The 17361-nt window shown below is 38.4% G+C and overlaps 1 protein-coding gene across 8 annotated transcripts in view; it reads left to right on the top strand.

The window, feature by feature from the left end:
* CEP170 (centrosomal protein 170) overlaps positions 1-8349 on the top strand; it is a 95928-nt gene extending 87579 nt beyond the window's left edge. For all 8 annotated transcript variants that reach the window (XM_054279161.1, XM_054279160.1, XM_054279164.1 and 5 more), the window contains 3 exons: positions 2107-2200; positions 4986-5037; positions 5999-8349. In XM_054279161.1, coding sequence (XP_054135136.1) covers positions 2107-2200; positions 4986-5037; positions 5999-6285 — 433 coding nt within the window. In that variant the 3' untranslated portion in view covers positions 6286-8349. The remainder of the gene's footprint in view (positions 1-2106; positions 2201-4985; positions 5038-5998) is intronic.
* The last annotated feature ends 9012 nt before the right edge of the window (positions 8350-17361 follow it).

The raw sequence follows: 17361 nt of genomic DNA, 5'->3' as shown, positions 1-17361 counted from the left end.
ACAAATTGGCTGTCCACTTTATAGTTTACATAATAAAAGTTTCAAAATTTCTAATTAACACTTTCATTTTGTTCCATTCTTTTTTAATAAAGTGACCAATGAAATGAGAACCTTTCAAATTTTAGAAGAGAAGAACATTAGCTCTAAAAACACCACGTAGAGAAGCAAAGGCACTAATCACATACATCAGGATAGAATTATTTTAACAGAACATGGCAAGAAGGTAAATAAAAATATCACACAATATCACAATAGTTGGGGTTTTTTTTGCTAGTGCTGTTTACTGCTCAATAAAGCCTTATTTTCTATGTTCCTGCTGATTTCCAGGTGATATAAATGCTATTATATTAGAGAAAGTATAGCTGCATAAGATTGTCTGTATACTGAATAAATATTTCCAGAAGTTGCTTTTTTAAAAAATTATGATCCTGTAAAGGACTTCATTGTCTCTGCTTTATTTTTTTCTTTTTTTTTTTTTAAATGTGTATTTGAGCTCCTCAATGAAAAGCATGTACTAAGTTTTCCATTGTATCTGAAATTTTTGGTATCCAGGCTGTATGGCTTTGCAAGCTTTTTCACTCCCTGCCATAACATGAGAAATTTGCCAGACCTCTGATGATGAACTTTTTCAAAAGATGATGACCCTAGTTATGCCCTTAACATGTTTCCTGCTTTCTTCACTGCATTTCTGATTACTTCTAGTTTATTTATTTATTCCTTCCCCAAGAAAAAGTGTGAATTAATGTTTACTCCTTTTATGGTTTGTACGTGAATAAACCCAAGTCTGGCAGAAGTTGTCACTTGCCTCCATCCCATGACATTTTGTCATCAAAGTAGCACTTCCTCACAGTGAAACCTCTGACATAAATACATTCCAAAGCTGCAGTGAGTGAAGACCTCAAAGATAGAAGGGTTAAAGCAGCTTCTGGATGAGTTGTCTGTCACCAACATCTGTATACTGATAAAATAAGGCAGGGTACATATTTTGCAAAATTAGATAATCCTGACAGAATAATAATGGAGAATGAAATTCCCCATAGGGTATGCAAAACTGAAGGAAGGTGAACAGAAATGCAGTACTAAGGCTCACAGCTTTCTTTCAAATTCTTAGTCTTTATGACATTCACTGTATCATGAACTTCCAACTTAAAAATTATTTCCTCAGAGACCTAGCTACGATAATAGCTTCTTTTAAATATACTGCTCTTTGACCATTATTTGGGGTTGTGTGGTTGGTTTGTTTAGCAGTTTTACTGCAGCTATTTTTGAACTTTTTAACTATGAATTTTAATACCAATTAGAGAAGAAGTGGATTCTGTGTCATCATGGTGTCGCTTCACAGACCTTAAATATCTGCACATTGCTTTTTTTTCCTTTTCTTTTCCAATTGCACCAATGGAGAAAGTTTAATTTCTGTTTATTATATGGTAATAAAACCAAAAATTTTATCAAGCAGGGAAGCAAAACATAAAAGATGGGAATCTCCCACTGGGCTTTGGGTTTTTACAATAATGAGGGACTTTAAACATGTAGTGATATTCATACAAGTGATACTCTCATACTACTAGAACACACACACACACATTTATATATATATATATATATAAAATGTACATACATATTGAGACTTTTCAATGAAAATATTTTCTAGAAAATGCATTTTTTAAATTTCCTAAAGCATTTTAATTTTTATTCATATAAAATACAAAGGTAAAAATTGAATTCCTTTATCTTATATTTTGCTGTTATTGTAAAATGCAGTATTAATGGGGGATTTTCTCACTACAGTAAAATAGTTGGCTTTCAAAAAAAATGTCAGGAGGAAAGAACTAGCTGTATCTGTATATGTACCATAAGCAAATATTTAGCTACAGAACTGCCATTTTAGTTTCAATAATAATGATTTTGCTGAAAATCATGAAATTAGTATGCTTCCCTGAAAATTGAAACTGTATGGTTAGATTCTGTCAGGTTTCATGTTTTGATATTTTCTTTTCATTTAGTACTCCTTATGCTGTTTTCTCCTATCATGTTATTTAATCTTTCAGATTATTTTGTGGGTTTTCTTTTCTATTTTAAACATGCTATTGGATTTCTTTCTTCTAGAATATTATTTAAGGACAAGGACAGAAATTGGGAAGAAATTGAAAACAAGTTACGAGCTGAAAGTGAAGTTCCTATTGTGAAAACATCAAGCATGGTATGAATAGTTACCTTTTCTGGGACTGATTATGTTTCTTATCTCATGGCTAAGTAATCAGTAGAGGAATTTGGTGTTTTCAGTGACATAAGGGCAAAAATCTTTAAAAAACCTTATTTAGACACTAAGTATGTTTCAAGAATAAACCTAATCTTCAGTAATTACTGAGACTTACTGTCTTAGTAAGTAATTACTTTCTTACTGTCTCATTAAGAAACAAGTAATTGTTCAGGGGAAATTTTCAGATTAAGAATGCAGTTAAAGGGATTCAAACTATCCATAGACCATCAGTATGTTTGCTTAACAAAAGGTAACAACCGTTAGTTTTAATGTTAGATTGCTTTTGAATGAACTTGGTTTACAGTCTTAAACCTACTTTACCTACTAATCATTAATGCTTAATATGTAATACTTAACAGTAGTAATACTGGTTATTAATATTAAGAGAAATTGTTGTGTTTTAATGCATGTGATGAAAATAATCCATAGACACATTGCAATAAAGGGACTTTTCAGTGAAAAACAATCCTGTTGGCTTTGTCTGGAAGTGGTAACCTTAGGTTGCCCACCAGCACTCCAGCTGTTTTATGTAATAGCCTAATTACAGAAATCAGCTATGGTTTATGGGCTAATTCAGGCCATTTCAAGACCAGACTGTGTGGGGACAGATCACACATTGTGTCTCAGTACCCTTCTCCTCTGCTTCTAAACACAGAGCATAGGGTTTGAGAAACATCCTTGCATGAGACAGCAGGCAGAACCCAGCTTCATTATCCATCTGCAGAGTCTGCTGTTGAAAATATCTGTTTACAGAGGCAGGATTTTTTGTGGGAGAGAAAACTGCACAAATGTGAATACATTTCCCCTGGCATTGAACAGGCTAGAACTTCTCTGTTAGCTCATCATCAGTTAGTAAACTCCACCAGATTGATTTTTCCTGGAAGTATAAAAGACTTGGCCTGTGATTTCTGAACAAGGGTCTGTTTATCAAGTGCAACAATTAGTCACTCAGTAATATAATTTAATAGATTTACTGATAGGTTTTGTTAGGTTTTTCAAAAATTTAATCACATTCCTCATGGAAGTTTCTAATTTTTGAAATATTATAATATAAGGAGTTATATTATAATAATAATATAACTCCAAATAAGATCCAAATTTAATGTTTTATATTCTAAATGCCCGAAATGTGGAGGGTTAAGGTGTTCTTAAAAAAGAAAAAGGTTAGTTGTACATTTATTTCAGTTCACCATTTTACTGAATTTTTCTCAATCTATTAAAGCATCTCACACTACTTGAAAGTTTAAGGGTTGTTCAGGGGTTTTTTGTATAGGCACTGATTTTCAAGTTTCTGCTTAGTTTTCAGAGCAATTTGTTGTTCAAATGCAATGCCTTCTTTTACCATAGAACATTAAAAGTTAAGAAAGAACACTTGCAAGTGATGTTTGTTTTGTCCTTGGAACATTTATGTCCAGCTCAGATGTGAAATCTGCTTAAAGATAATGACTTTGTAAAGATAATCAATCTCTTTGCCTCCCGTGAAAATCACACTACTTAGTACAGAACAGCTTTCTGAAATGGATTAATGGTTTTCTGAAATCAGTGCCTCTGAAAATTCACAGCTTTAGAATACCACTGACAGCTCTTCTCAGCAACTCGGTTAACTATTCTTCCATGTAGGATTCTTCAATTGTAGGATTTACATATTTATACTAATATAAATATGCTAATTCTATAGCCAGGGAGATTACTCAGGAAATGGTCATAGCACCAAGAGTGCCAGAGTTCAAGAACCCTTGGAAAATGCTCTCAGGCTCTTGGCTTGATTCTTGGAGTGATTCTTGGGCTGTCCTGTGCAGGGCCAGGAGCTAGACTCAATGATCCTTGTGGGTCCTTTCCAGCTCAGGTTACTCTGTGATCCTACAGCAGTAGATGTGGCACATTTAATGATTGCTGTGTTTCTGAGTGCATTGCTGTGGCTGTGACTGTGTTAGCAAGCAGTGCAGCACAGTGGAGAAAAACCTGTAAGGCAGGGAGCTGTGGCCCCAGCACTGGGGTGCTGTACAAGGTCTCATGGGGACAGAACCTTGATGCAGTCATCTCACTGTCTGAGTCACTTCTCTACACCCTCATAAATGACTCTGTTCCATTTAGTACTGAGTTTATCCTGTAACTTCCCTTTCAAGGTCTGCTGTTACTTTGCCTGATCTCTGCAGAGCTGTGATGTCTGTGCTTGAGCAGAGGGCACTGGCAGATGAGCAAGGGTCGGAATGAGGCCGTGGGGATGGGAGCAGGCAGTCAGTGCAGAGGGCTCTGGCTTTCCCACTGGGACGTGGCTCTCCAGCCTCCAGCACTGCCACCCACCAGCACAGATGTTCTTGATGCCAGGAGGGACAATCCAAATAGCATAATGCAATTGGACATGTATGGGAGTAGGACTGTTCACTCCTGAGAGGTAGTTTAAATCTATTTTTCCATTCTGAAAATTTCCTTTATACTTCCATCATGGCCTCAAGCTGGGAGAGAGAAGATAGGATAGATAGGATAGGATATTAGAAAAATATTTTTCACTGTTAAAGAGGTCAGGTCAGGAACAGATTGCCCAGGGGGGTGATGGAGTCACCATCCCTGGAGGTGTTTAGGAGGCACCTGGATCTGGCCCTGGGTGATGGTTTAGTGGAATAAGTGCTACAGTGGCAGTTCTGGGTTAACAGCTAGACTTAAAAGCTTAAGGGTCTCTTCCGACCTCTTCTATGATAATGAAACATGGTTGTTTCTTTTCTAGGAAATATCGTCAATCTTACAGGAGCTGAAACGAGTTGAGAAGCAGCTGCAAGGTACAAATCTTTTTTCACTTTTCTGTGGTTGCTTGCTTCAATTTTTAATAGACATCCATATCTATATATATATAACATGAAACAAAGTTACTGTGATTTATTAAAATATATTCAATACAATATCAGTTATGTACAGTTATACTATAACTGCTATCAGTTATACTATAATTGCTGATACATTTGATAAACAAACATGGCTGGTTTTTTTAAAAGCAGAAGAGTGATCATATCTTTTTATATGGGATTATTGGTCCATGCTTATCATCATTTTGTTAGCTGTAAATTTCCTATATTTGTTATTTTTAGTATTCAGATTTAATCTGAGATAAAATTATGTTTTTAAAAATAATTTCTCAAGAGTAGTGATTAACCACGTTTAGAGACAAATCAGTGATAAATGTTAGTACATATCTGGAAATAAAAAAGAGAAGTTCTGTTAAATGTAACACATATGTTAATAGTATAATAAAATGAAATGGTACTAGGTACTTCAGTTTGCCCTCACTGTGCGGATAAATGACTCCCCTTTTATACAAATTTCATTCAATCATGGAATCAGCAACTATGGCTATTTTCTGGGAGTGGGGTGGAACAAAGCATAACATAATGGTAACATCAGGGGAAAAAGCCTCTTAAATTAAAACCATCCTTCTGTCCCTATAACCTAATCATAGGTGGTTTATCGTCTCTGTTTCTTGTCCACACATCAGTTCATGTTTAGTTTGTGCAGTTTCATTTCATCTAAAGTTTTAATATATGTAACTGATTTTGAATACATGTATCGGTTGACATCTGTGTTGGATACACCATTTCTTTGTCATGGGCAGCACACATAAAAACTCACATCTGTCATCATAAAAATAAAAGTGTGAGATAAGGATTTCCATATTTTTATAGTAACAGAAAATTGTATTTTTTATGGCTTCTTCCCTATCCTTCTCATCTCTTCATGACTGCTTAGCAATTAATGCCATGATTGACCCTGATGGTACCCTGGATGCTCTGAGCAACTTGGGATTCGCCAGCCCCATCCTGGCAGCTCCGCCGAAGCCGAAGTCCAGCCCTGTTTGCCAAGGCCCCCGGCCGGCAGCGCAGCCCAGCTGCCAACCCGAGGCCCGGGCTGCTCGTCCCGCTGCCGGCCCTGCGGCAGCCGAGTTGGAAAATGCTGAATCCGAGGCAGATTTCAGCATACATTTCAATAGGTTTAACCCAGATGGGGAAGAAGAAGATGCCACCCTGCGTGAGTGACATCTCAGTGTTTGATACAATAACCTTTCATGTGGAATGTTTAGAAATCAAGGAAAACTTATAATGTTTGTTTTTATAATTAAAAAAAAAAGGCTTGGTCAAACAGCAGTTGTTTTATTAAACCAGTTTTCTTTAATTGTGATGCTTTGATTGTCACACAAATACTTTTCAAATCATAAAGATATGCATAGATACCAGTGTAGGAAAGCAGATTGTGGCAGGTTTGCCCTTTGTGGTTGTGTGCTTTGCAAAAGAATTATTATATCAGCAGTTTTCCCTTAATAGATTTATTTCTTTTTAAAAGCCATGCAAGCAGTCTAACATTTACTGAAAACCCCAATCTCTTTGCCAAGCTGCTCTGATGAACAGACTTCCTCCTCTAAAGCTTGTACAGAACTGTTGAACAGTTGTGTTTGATTCTGAATTAGATGATTTATATAGGAAACATTATCTTGGACTACAATGACACATTACTGCAAAAGTAAGACAGATTTCAGAAAGCATTCATTCTCATGTACTGGAAAATCTCAAACAGTTCTGTGGTTTATGTAACCTTGTTGCTGCGTAAATTGTCTTGGGGTTTACAAATAAGTTCACATATTATGTTTGCACTAAGATTTGCTGGGAGTGGTAGGTGAACATATCGATATCGTTGAACAGCAAGCAGTGTTTTGGTGTACATAGAAAACTGATAATACTGTCCTCGTATTATCATTACAGTGTTTTAATCCACTTTCTGAAGAAACTATTTGGCACTTTTTGATCTTCTTCAAAAGTCTTTTTGATGTTAATGAAAGTAGAAGTATTTCATATCTCATTTCTGTCCAAATCTTTGTTGAAACTAACTAGGAAATAAATTTGAACGTATAGCAGTGTGGGACATATTAAAGCATATTGAGGCAAATGGACTCTCACAATCCAAATGCAACGTAAGCTTACAGAAGAAATTACTCTTTATTTGGAATGATCATGAGATGTAAAATTTTCTTTAGGGAACTTGGAAATAGAGCTGTCATGATTTGCTTAATTGATAGATGCACTCCCAAGCAAATGATTTTATTTGCTTCTGTATATTTTCCTGTAGTCTTGCTAGTAAAGCTGTCCTGTCTTACATATTTAAAAGGATTCTGGACGACGACTGCTAACATGGACATTTTGCTTATACCACTGAAAAGCAAGTCTATTTAAAGTTTCCTATATAAGCCTATTTTCCTTATCAGTTGTCCCAGTAACTTAACATTTGGAAATAATGAAAAAAATTAAAGTAAATTACTTTGTATTTCCAGAACACTGTAATTTGGAGGAATGTTTTTTCTGTTAAATGTAACTAATAGACTGGAATTTTCTTATGTTTGCATCAGTCTCTATATATTAAGGTTAAAGATACAGTTTTGCAGCTTTTATGAAATGGTCTTTAATATTTCAGCAATAATCCTATATGAGATTTGTTTTTAAAAACCTACTTTCTGTACGCTTTTGAATTGTACAGGCTTTCAGAAATCAGTAAAAGTTGGACCAGTTAATAAAGATGCAAAAACTTTTTTTGTAGAGATGTAAAAACAAAACCACTAATCTGTTGTATAATGGATTTCATATTTTCTTTAAAAAAATTAAAAGCAAACAGTCTTCATGTATGACTCAATATGCTCTACTCCAGCTAACTGTGGGAGCCTGAATGACACTAGTTTACAGAGGCTACAGGAAAACTTTTTGAAGGTGCAGAAGGGCAAAAATAGATGGAAACTAGAGCTAAGTATTGAAAATTGAGTGTACCAAACCATCACCATAATTCCTTCTTTTGTTTAATGCTTGGGAACATAATTTTTCTGCAGATTCAAGTGGAAAGTAGGAAATGGCTAGGAAGGATTAAAGGTGCAGGCTCTTCATACGAGATTCTGTTTGTGTTATTTCAGGCGTTTTTACCTTTATGTTGTGTAATAAGCATTTTGCATTACTATGTTATTATTTTGTATGGACATGTTCTCCTTATTTATTTTTGTTACATTTATTATGTATGTTATTTTGTTATATGCATTTACAACTCCATTTTTAAATAAAGTGTTTCTGGAACTTTACAAATGTGTGAATATGTAATTGAGAGCTGGGAAGTTCACACAATCTTTCTGCAGACTAACTCGCCTTTACTGAAATAGGAAATTACATTTTTTTCATAAATATCCTCTCTCCAGAAAAAGTTCTGTTATTGCCACCACTGCATCATTTATTGTGTGTTGACAGTATTGGCTCGCTTTCCTGTACTCAGGTTCTTTTCCACACTTGAATTGATTTTGTGTGCAAAGCTAGAGGCGAAAATAATCCAGTGTGCTAGTCACCAAACAGTGGCTCTGTTTCCCTTTGTAGAATGAAAGTGAGTTTTAATGCGCCTGCCAGCTGCAGCAGTAGATGGCTATCAGACTGTTTTTTCCCTCTGCTTCACATATTGGAAAACTTTACTGAATATGCTGATTTGGCTCCATGCTGGTGCCTTTTTTTCTTTTGTCCCAGGTTTGACTGCTTTTCTTGCAAGACACTAAATTGGCTTTTTTTAGCTGGCTTCATGCAGGAACAAAACCTTGAATTTAGTAAAAGCTCCAAGCATTTCTTCCCAGGTTAAGCATTTTGGTGCTGCTGAGCTTTGCTGTGACTCAGCATCAGCCACTCTGATCTTGCTTCTGTCTATGTATTTTTCCTTTATATCCCAGCCTGTTGGCATTAAGACGCCGCTAGTGGCACACAGTAACACTGACTAGCCCTCAGCTCTGCAGGCGCAGGAGATTTCTGCTGCTCTTCAGAGATGCCAGTTTGGTACAGTAAAAATCATGAGAAAGTTACAAGGGCTTTTTTACTTGCACAGGACTTCTTCATATCCCCCAGCTTCATTATCTGCTATCGTTTCCTCACTTGTTGCCAGCATCCCTCTGTCTTTGCAGAGGATAGAGGAATGCACTTCTGGGCTGTATTCTCATGTGCAGAGCCTCTGATGTTTAAGCAGAAGTGTAACTCTTCCCATACAGATTTTTATAGGACTAGTCTACTTGGAGCCAAGGTTATACAGGGCTGTTATTCAGAAGTATTTAGGAAATCCAGCCAGATGGCCTCAGTCATGTGCTCCCTTCAGACACCACCAAGTGGTGCTGACACACCAGGACACAGGAAAAGCAGAACTCAAGCCTTTTCTGATCAGCACTGATGGCTCCTCCCTTGGCTACATGTACTGCTCTAATTCTATACCCAACAGCTTCTTGTAATGACACTCACATCCAGCTGTAGCATACAGAAATAAACCTAAGGACATATTTTGTGTGCCTGACCTGATAACAGCAAGGTGGTGTTTCACTGCAGCATATACATTGTACCAAAGCACCTGCTACTGCAATCTCAGGAGAGAACTCTGCCTCTTACCAAAAACTGACTTCAGGCAATGCCTGTTGGAAGCCCTTTGTAATTTGACCTGGGAAGATTTTAAGCATAGGAAAGATCTACAATTACTGCTTTGGCATGCAGCCATGAAAAGCAGCAGTGTTCCTCCATGCAGGAATGTGTGAAGCATCGATGACATGGTAAAAGGAGGCCTCTCGCTACCTGCCAAGGAGATTTTATATCACCAAGTCTTTTGTATCTGAAGAGAATTACAAGGAAGAAACTTGGCCACTCACCATACAAGTTCCTTAGCTTTGTCTTGGTGAATAATCAGAGTTTTTCAAGTGTAAGAATGTCACCTCTGACTTCAAATAGAGCTAGATCTGTAAATGCTGACAGGGTTACAATCCTGGTAGTTCAGCCATGATTGCCAAATATTAAATACATCCGACAATGTCTCTTGGCAATACTGTTGAAGGACAGCTGCCTAGTGCTGAAGAGCATTTCCAGCTGCACTAGCTCAGTAATCTTGTAAAAACAATTTTTGTTTTCAACTTGGTAAGCCTTAGCCAGTGCTGTTCCTGCCAGTAACAGCCAACAGAGCACTGGCTGGGGAACAAGGCATTTCCTTTTCAGATTCTTTTCTCACTAGTCAATATTTGGGGAGGAAAAATGCATTTAGCAAACAAGTGGGATAATGCATCCCTGGAAATACTTTAAAGCAGGATAAGAGAACTGGAAGCCTACTGTCAAAGATCTTTACCCTTTCCAGTGAGACCACAGTTAACAGTGAAAACTAAACTCAGTGCTCGCCTTGTCTTGCTGACAGTTTCACGAGCAGTTATTATTTTTTGAAACCGTTGTTACCTCATGTCTGGGGAGAGCTCTTAAAATAAGAGGGTGTTAGAAAATGGCTTCCCTGGGGAGTCTGTATTAAAACAGGTGTTTGTAGCTATTTAATATCCTTATGGCAATATAGGGCAACATTTTCAAGTAATACTTGCCAAAATTATTCAAACACTAAGGCCTTAGGGGGTGGAGTGAGGGGATATAGAGATTTGTTCATTTCAAGGGTAATTCCTACATTTCCACTTACCAATTAACATGTCCTTACTAAGTTTGCTGCTCTTGTCTATCAGTTCCTTAGGACTAGCATTTTTAGACCTATTTCAAAAGATTAATAGATGTGTTGATGAGGCTTTCTGCTACTATGGAATAGCTAAATATCAGAAATCTAAAGATTTATATATATTTTTATAAATATTTTTAAATTAAAAAATAGCAGCTTAGAAGCAGTATTAATTGTCTTTGAACCAAACTGTGATCTTAAGAGTAAATTTTATTATTAAAATTATTTAATTCATATTTTAAACAAAAATGGGCAACATGAGATATCGAAGTTCTGTATGGAGTCGTGGACCTCTATGAAGCCAAGCAAAAAGAACAAGGGTTATATAGTAACCCTTGTAAGTACTTATACAACCCTTGTAAGTTGTATAGTAACCCTTTTATAAATTATAAACTTAGAAAAGTTACCAGGCGATTTCACATTTCATTTTCGGCATCACTTCTGGGGTAATGTGATTTTAAGTTGAGAAAAATTCATTGAGGAAAGAAACCAGATGTGGATGTGAGTTGTAGTTTGGATTATCCATGACTGATTTTGTTGAGAGATGAGGGAAATGACTGCAGATAATTCAGGAGGTTTTAAAAGTATTTAGAAATTAAATGCCTTAATAAAGTTTTTGAAGAAAATGTCATTAATGGTATTTCCCAATATAGCATAAGTGATTCATAAGTGATCAGGCACAATACGATATTCTCAGCAGATGTTACTGGATTAGGAGACTCAGTGAAGTGCAGAAAATTAGGCAAACCTTTAAAAAAAGCTTTTGAAAGAAATCAAAAGCCAGAGATGAACAGAAGTGAAGGGGAGTGGGGCAGGAGCACAGTGTCTCCAGCCATGGCAGTAGGTATGACAGAACCATGCAGTTGGTTCAAGGCAGCTTTAGCACAAAGGAGAACTGTAAGACGCAGGAAGCACATAAAAATTTGCCTGCAAGGATGGTACTTCAAGAGCTGGTAAGAAGCTGTGCAGGGAAATATATTTCCTGCTCCAAGGTTTGCCTCAGGTGCAAGTGAGACTACAGCCCCCCTGCTCCTTGGCAGGGGATGGCAGCTGGAAGTACGTGGGAGTTACTTCTTGCATCAATAATTATGGTTTTTTTCCCTCTGCAGAATAGCTGGAGTTTCTCAAATAAACTGGCTGAACCAATAGACAGCACTTTCCTCCAAGTTCATATCCCCCATATGTTTTGCTGAAATCATTTTTGGTCTTCACAGACAAAATTTCAATAACTGACTAAAGATGCAGGTGTATAATATTGTAATCTCATTACCTGCACACTCAGGAACTCAAGTACTAACAAAAAATTTGCTGCACAATCATGCTACTTTTTCACTTTTTTTTTCATACATGGAAGGAATATACACAAACAGGCTCCTCATGTGATTGCTGCTGTCAGTAGGATGGGCAGCTGCGCAGATGGTTGTTTAGAAAAATGCACTTATAAAACTGTAATTTATGCGGTATTCTGAACACCTAATAAGTTGCTTTCTTCCCATCACAAATCTGAGGTATAAGTGTGGCTTTACTAATTTCTTGAGTTGATTTCCTAAGTGTACAAGCTCCTCAAATTTAGATCCTCTTCAACACCTTTGCAGGTTTAAAAATGCTGGGTTATGTTGAAACTCACATCTGAGGCTTCACTGAAGTTATTACTCTGGGGACAGCAGAAGTTCAAATACAAAATTGAAAACACAGCTTAGTGGCTTATCTCAGCCCTAACATGAGCCCCAGGCACACAGACCTTTGGAGCCACATTTCAAGCTGCATGAGCAGGGTTTGCTGTTTGGTGCCAGTAACATTTATTGCTTCTAGTTTTGAGAGTGTGTGTTTAGGCTTCCAAGCTGTTTGAGTATCCATATTCCTAACTTTAGCCAATTTAATTATTTTATCACATAATCATAGAATAACAGAATTGCTTGGGTTGGGAGGGACCTTAAAGATCTGGTTTCAATGGGCAGGGGATCTGCTACCAGACCAGGTTGCTCAAAGCCCCATCCAGCCTGACCCTGAACACTTCCAGGGAGGGGCATTTGCAGTCTCTCTGTGCAAGTTGTTACAGAACATCCCCACCATTGCAGTAAAGATATTTTTCCTGTTCAATCTAAAACTACTTTCTTCAGGTTGAAGCCACTTCCCCTCATCCTATCACTATATGTCCTTGTAAAAAGTCTCTCTTCCTCTTTCTTGCAGTCTCACTTTAGGTACTGAAAGGCAGCAATTAGGTTACCCTGAAGCCTACTGTTCTCCAGGATGAACAATCCCAATTCTCTTAGCCTTTCCTTGTAGGAGAGTAAAAAGCATTTTCAGAGTTGAAAGTGACATGAATAAAGAAATCCATAATTTCCCTTTTAATGGTGAAGTGATTTGCTTTGGAAAATACATGGATTTTATGTTACTGGAAGAAAACTGTCAATTAAATTATGCACTTGTCCCTTAATGCTCCAGCAGTGAATTACAAGCTAAGCAGAACTGGTCTCCATGAAGTCAGTGGAAAAGTTCATGCAGCCAGTTTTGTACTTGCTTGTATGAGTGCAAACCCAGATCACTACATTTTGGTTTTCACTTGTATGCAGTTTTGTAAAATTCAGAAAAGCTGTCCCCAGCACAAGTATTTTTAAATGAGTTGGTTATAAGCTTTAGCCTGACATTGTAAAATCAATTATTTTAAAATTTGTAGGGAAAATTAATCCTGACTGACATCAATGATTTCTTTTAATTGATATTTAAATTTCTCCAGATAAGAAAACACACTGGAACTTGTCTTACTGCTTAAAATGCAATGAAGGAAAAAATGGCAGGCATAGGATAGTAGGAAAAAAATATCCACAGAATAATAGGTATGATTAAAAAGCATATCTGAATGGAATTTCTAATTAAGGATTTTCTCCAGGGAGATACAGTGAAAAGCTTGATGCTAAATGAGTTTTGGAGAATCACTGCATATCTGTGAACTGGTCTTAGCACTTTCTGGAGCCTCCCAGAAGGCAGTGCTGAGGACTAGCACAGATAATTTTACAAACATCAATATTGCTTGCAGGCTTTCACTGCCGTATTGAAGCCAAAGAAACAGTAACAAGATTTTACCTTCCAGTGGTGCTTTTCTTCTGAAATCTTTCAAGCCCTGCACAAACACTCATTCTGTTATGAAATTTATATGAGGAAATATTTCATCCTGATCTTACAGATGGGAAAAGGAGTCAGAAAAATCTCGTTTCCTCCCTACAAAGTGCTGAGACAAGCTTTGTCATCACCTAAATCTCAGTAGGTGGCAACACACAGCCTGGTGGTACTAATCATGTCCTACTTGATCTGACAGTGCCCATATTTAAAATCAAAGTTATCCCAACTTTTGAGTCACCGTGACAGAGCCAGAGAACCTGTACCTTTCCAGCCAGGTCAGTTTTGCTCACTTCTCTTTCCCCAGTGCACCTTGCTGGCATCTTCGGAGCTGCTGAGATGTGGGTACCTATCCCAGCGAGCTGCATTATCTGATCTTGGCACCCTCCCCAGCAGCTGGTTGCAGCAGGAGGCTAACTTGGTATTTTGGGATAGTCCCTTCTTTCTATTTACCATCAAGCTGTCACACACATAATCCTCAGTACTGTGCATATCTCAGAATTTCCATGTCTCCTGAGAATTCCTTTTTTCAGGTTAATCCCTGCAATGCAATGATGTGTATCAGTTTTATTTGAATTAATATGGTCTGCCTGCACCTGAAGTGTTCTAATTCTCCATGCAAATTATCTTGGTTTATGTGCATATGTTTAAAAATGTCTGATTTTTTTTATTCTCAAGATTTAAAGAACTAACAGAGATTGTATCAATAGGCCACTGGTACCTGGGGTCTTGGATTTGCTGCTACAGCACTGCAGAAGCACTGATGTAGCCATTTATTTTAGTTTTAATGTATGTATTCCATTTCTGAATGTTTGCAGAAGCCCAGTGTGAAAGGCATCTACTCAAGTGGGTTTTGTTCAATTGTCCAAAAAGTATCAGCAGTATTTGAGAAATAGTCACAAAGCAGTTTCCCTGAAGGACACAGCTGCATAGCCCAGGTGTTTCCAGATGCTTCTACAGAAACACTGTGGTCTAGAGGCTCAGCTACTGAGTGCACATGTTTTCTTCATATATGTTATCTACAAATCAGAAAAAAGGAAAAATATGGTGATGAGCCTTACTGAGCACATGGATACATCTGGAAGAAAAAAAAAAATCTAAAGCCTCTAAAATTTTCTAGCTAAGCTGCTATTTTACCAAGAATTTAAGTGTTAGTTTTGAGATAGGCCACATGGCCCATTAGATCTGCCTTTCTTTGAAAAGTTTTCTAATTTCTTTGTCACAGCTGCCACTAAACTATAAGAAGTCTGTGTTTAAAGGATTACAAGCTTTCATTTTCTCAGGGATCTGGAAGGACAGAGCTAAGTGGATAATCCCACATTCTGTTCAAGTTTTTTTAGCAAAGGAGAAACCAGAGGTGGTAGAGAGAGAAATAACTCTTATTTCAAGTCAATCAAGTTCTCCCTGGCCAATTCTGAGTCTGTCATCCTGTGAGATAATTTCACCATGGGATATACTAGATTTATCTAACTGATTTGCTCTCCGATAGAAACCAGTGCACTGGCCTGACAGGTGGATAATAAAGACAAAGCAGTGCTGATGTTTGTAGCAGCAGAACTTCTAAGGAAAGCTGATACTTCTGCTGAACCAAGCTGCAACAAATAATGCCCTGGACTCAAAAGCTTGTCAATGTGCATTTCCATCAGGACCAGAAATTCCTCAAATACATAAAATGAAGGGGAATAAAAGTCCCATAAAACTTTTTTTTTAAAGTATTTAGGTTTCACAGAAAGAATGGAGGAAAGTAAAGCTTTGACTGGACCAACCTCTATCAAATTTTCAGGCAAACCTGCACATTCAGCAACAACTTTCCCAGTCTGGGTTTCAACAACTAATCAGTCATGCTGCAAAGAAATTCAAGGTTTCAGAGATTTCTCAGAAGTTGATTATCTGGATGGAAAATCAGGCTGTCCAGAGGAGACCCTCTCCTTACCCAGGAGGACTTGGGTAAGAGGCCATGTTAAGCTCTGAGTATTAAAAATTTTAGAGAGATGCCTTTGCCTGAATTAAGGTGCAAATAAGACCATGTGCCAAAGTGAGTAGTATGAATTTTATTTAACAGTAAATGTGGGCGTAAAGGGTGGGGGGGCCAGGGGAACGGAGGGGAGAGAGAGAGAAAGGGGAGGGAGAGAGTGACAGAGACAGATTTTGTAGAAAATATCTCCACTCCATGGCTCCCAGTGGTGTCCCATTGATCCTCTTCTTTTGGTCTCCTCACCTTCTTGGTGAGGGTCCCACAAAATATAGAGTTCAGTGGGTTAATCTACATTCAGGCCTGGTGGGAATAAATGCCCAGATACCTTCCTTGGGGGGTAGAATGTGGTGCAAGTTTGACAGAGTCTCTCATAAGAGACTCTGGATCAGTTCCGTCACTTGGATCACACACAGCGCTCTGGAGCCAGGCCTCAGCAATGAGTCTGGGAGTGCTTCGAGGCTCCTTGCTGTATGATGGCACCCTCAGCTGCCTCTCACGTGAGTGTGACCTTCCTAGGGTGGGGACAGGCTTACAACTGAGCCACTTTGCGTGAGGGAACATGGGTGTTCACTCCCTCTGAGCAGAGGTTACCCACACAGCAAACTCTCCTCCTGCCCCCGTGGCTGTGGGGCAGTGTGTGCCAAGCTGCCCTCAGCAGACGGGTCTGTGGCCTATGGCCTCCTTCACCCCAAACCGGGCCTGGGATGCATTTCAGCACAGCTGCTGGGTTTGGCTTTCTTGTGGACACTTTCTTTTCCCTCAGCCTTGTTTACTCCTCCCTAGAGCTGAGGTAATTGCATGGCAGTGTCACCTTTTTCTGTTCTCAAGTACCCTCAGGGGGCTTAACTCACAGCCCCAAGTTCCCCTCAGGCCTGTTCGGGGAGGAGCGGCCTTTGGTGGTGACAATTTCCTTATACAGTTCTGCCATAGAGGGCCAAAAGTCCTTCATAGCAATGTTCAAGCCATTAACCACAACATTTCCATCTCTCAGGGGGCACTGTCCTGGTTTCCATTGGGCTTTGCAAACTCGGTAATTTCCTAACTTGGGAGCAGTGAGGCCAGTGGGAGCCAGTGCTGCAGCTCATCAGGCTCTGGGCAGCCAGAGCTGCTGGGGACTGTCACTGCTGGGACAGGGACAGGGACAGGGACAGGGACAGCCCTTCCAGCCCTCCCAGGAGACACAGGAGGAGAGGAAAATGCCAGCGAGGACTCTGGAAAGCAAGACTTCCTCTATGTCTAATACATAAGGTAAAAAGAGTCTGCTGATCTTGCTTGTTGCATTTTAAACACCTTTGAAGGCTTGAGTAAATGTTTACCCTGCCTCTTAGGATAAGTGAAACGTAAATGGGATTGCTGGAAGCAACAAAGGAAAATGCCTCAGGGGCTTTATGAAATCCCTTGAACTGCTTCAAAAATGTGAAAGAGAGGAAAGGGCCATTGCTACACTGAGATGCCAGAACCAGTCAGGTGTGCTAAAACTTGAATACATCCACAA

Source organism: Melozone crissalis, unplaced genomic scaffold (genome assembly GCF_028551555.1).
Source record: "Melozone crissalis strain CALT ecotype California unplaced genomic scaffold, PUWL_Pcris_2 ptg000027l_1, whole genome shotgun sequence".
Lineage (NCBI taxonomy): Eukaryota > Metazoa > Chordata > Aves > Passeriformes > Passerellidae > Melozone > Melozone crissalis.
This window is presented reverse-complemented; position numbering and strand designations above follow the sequence as displayed.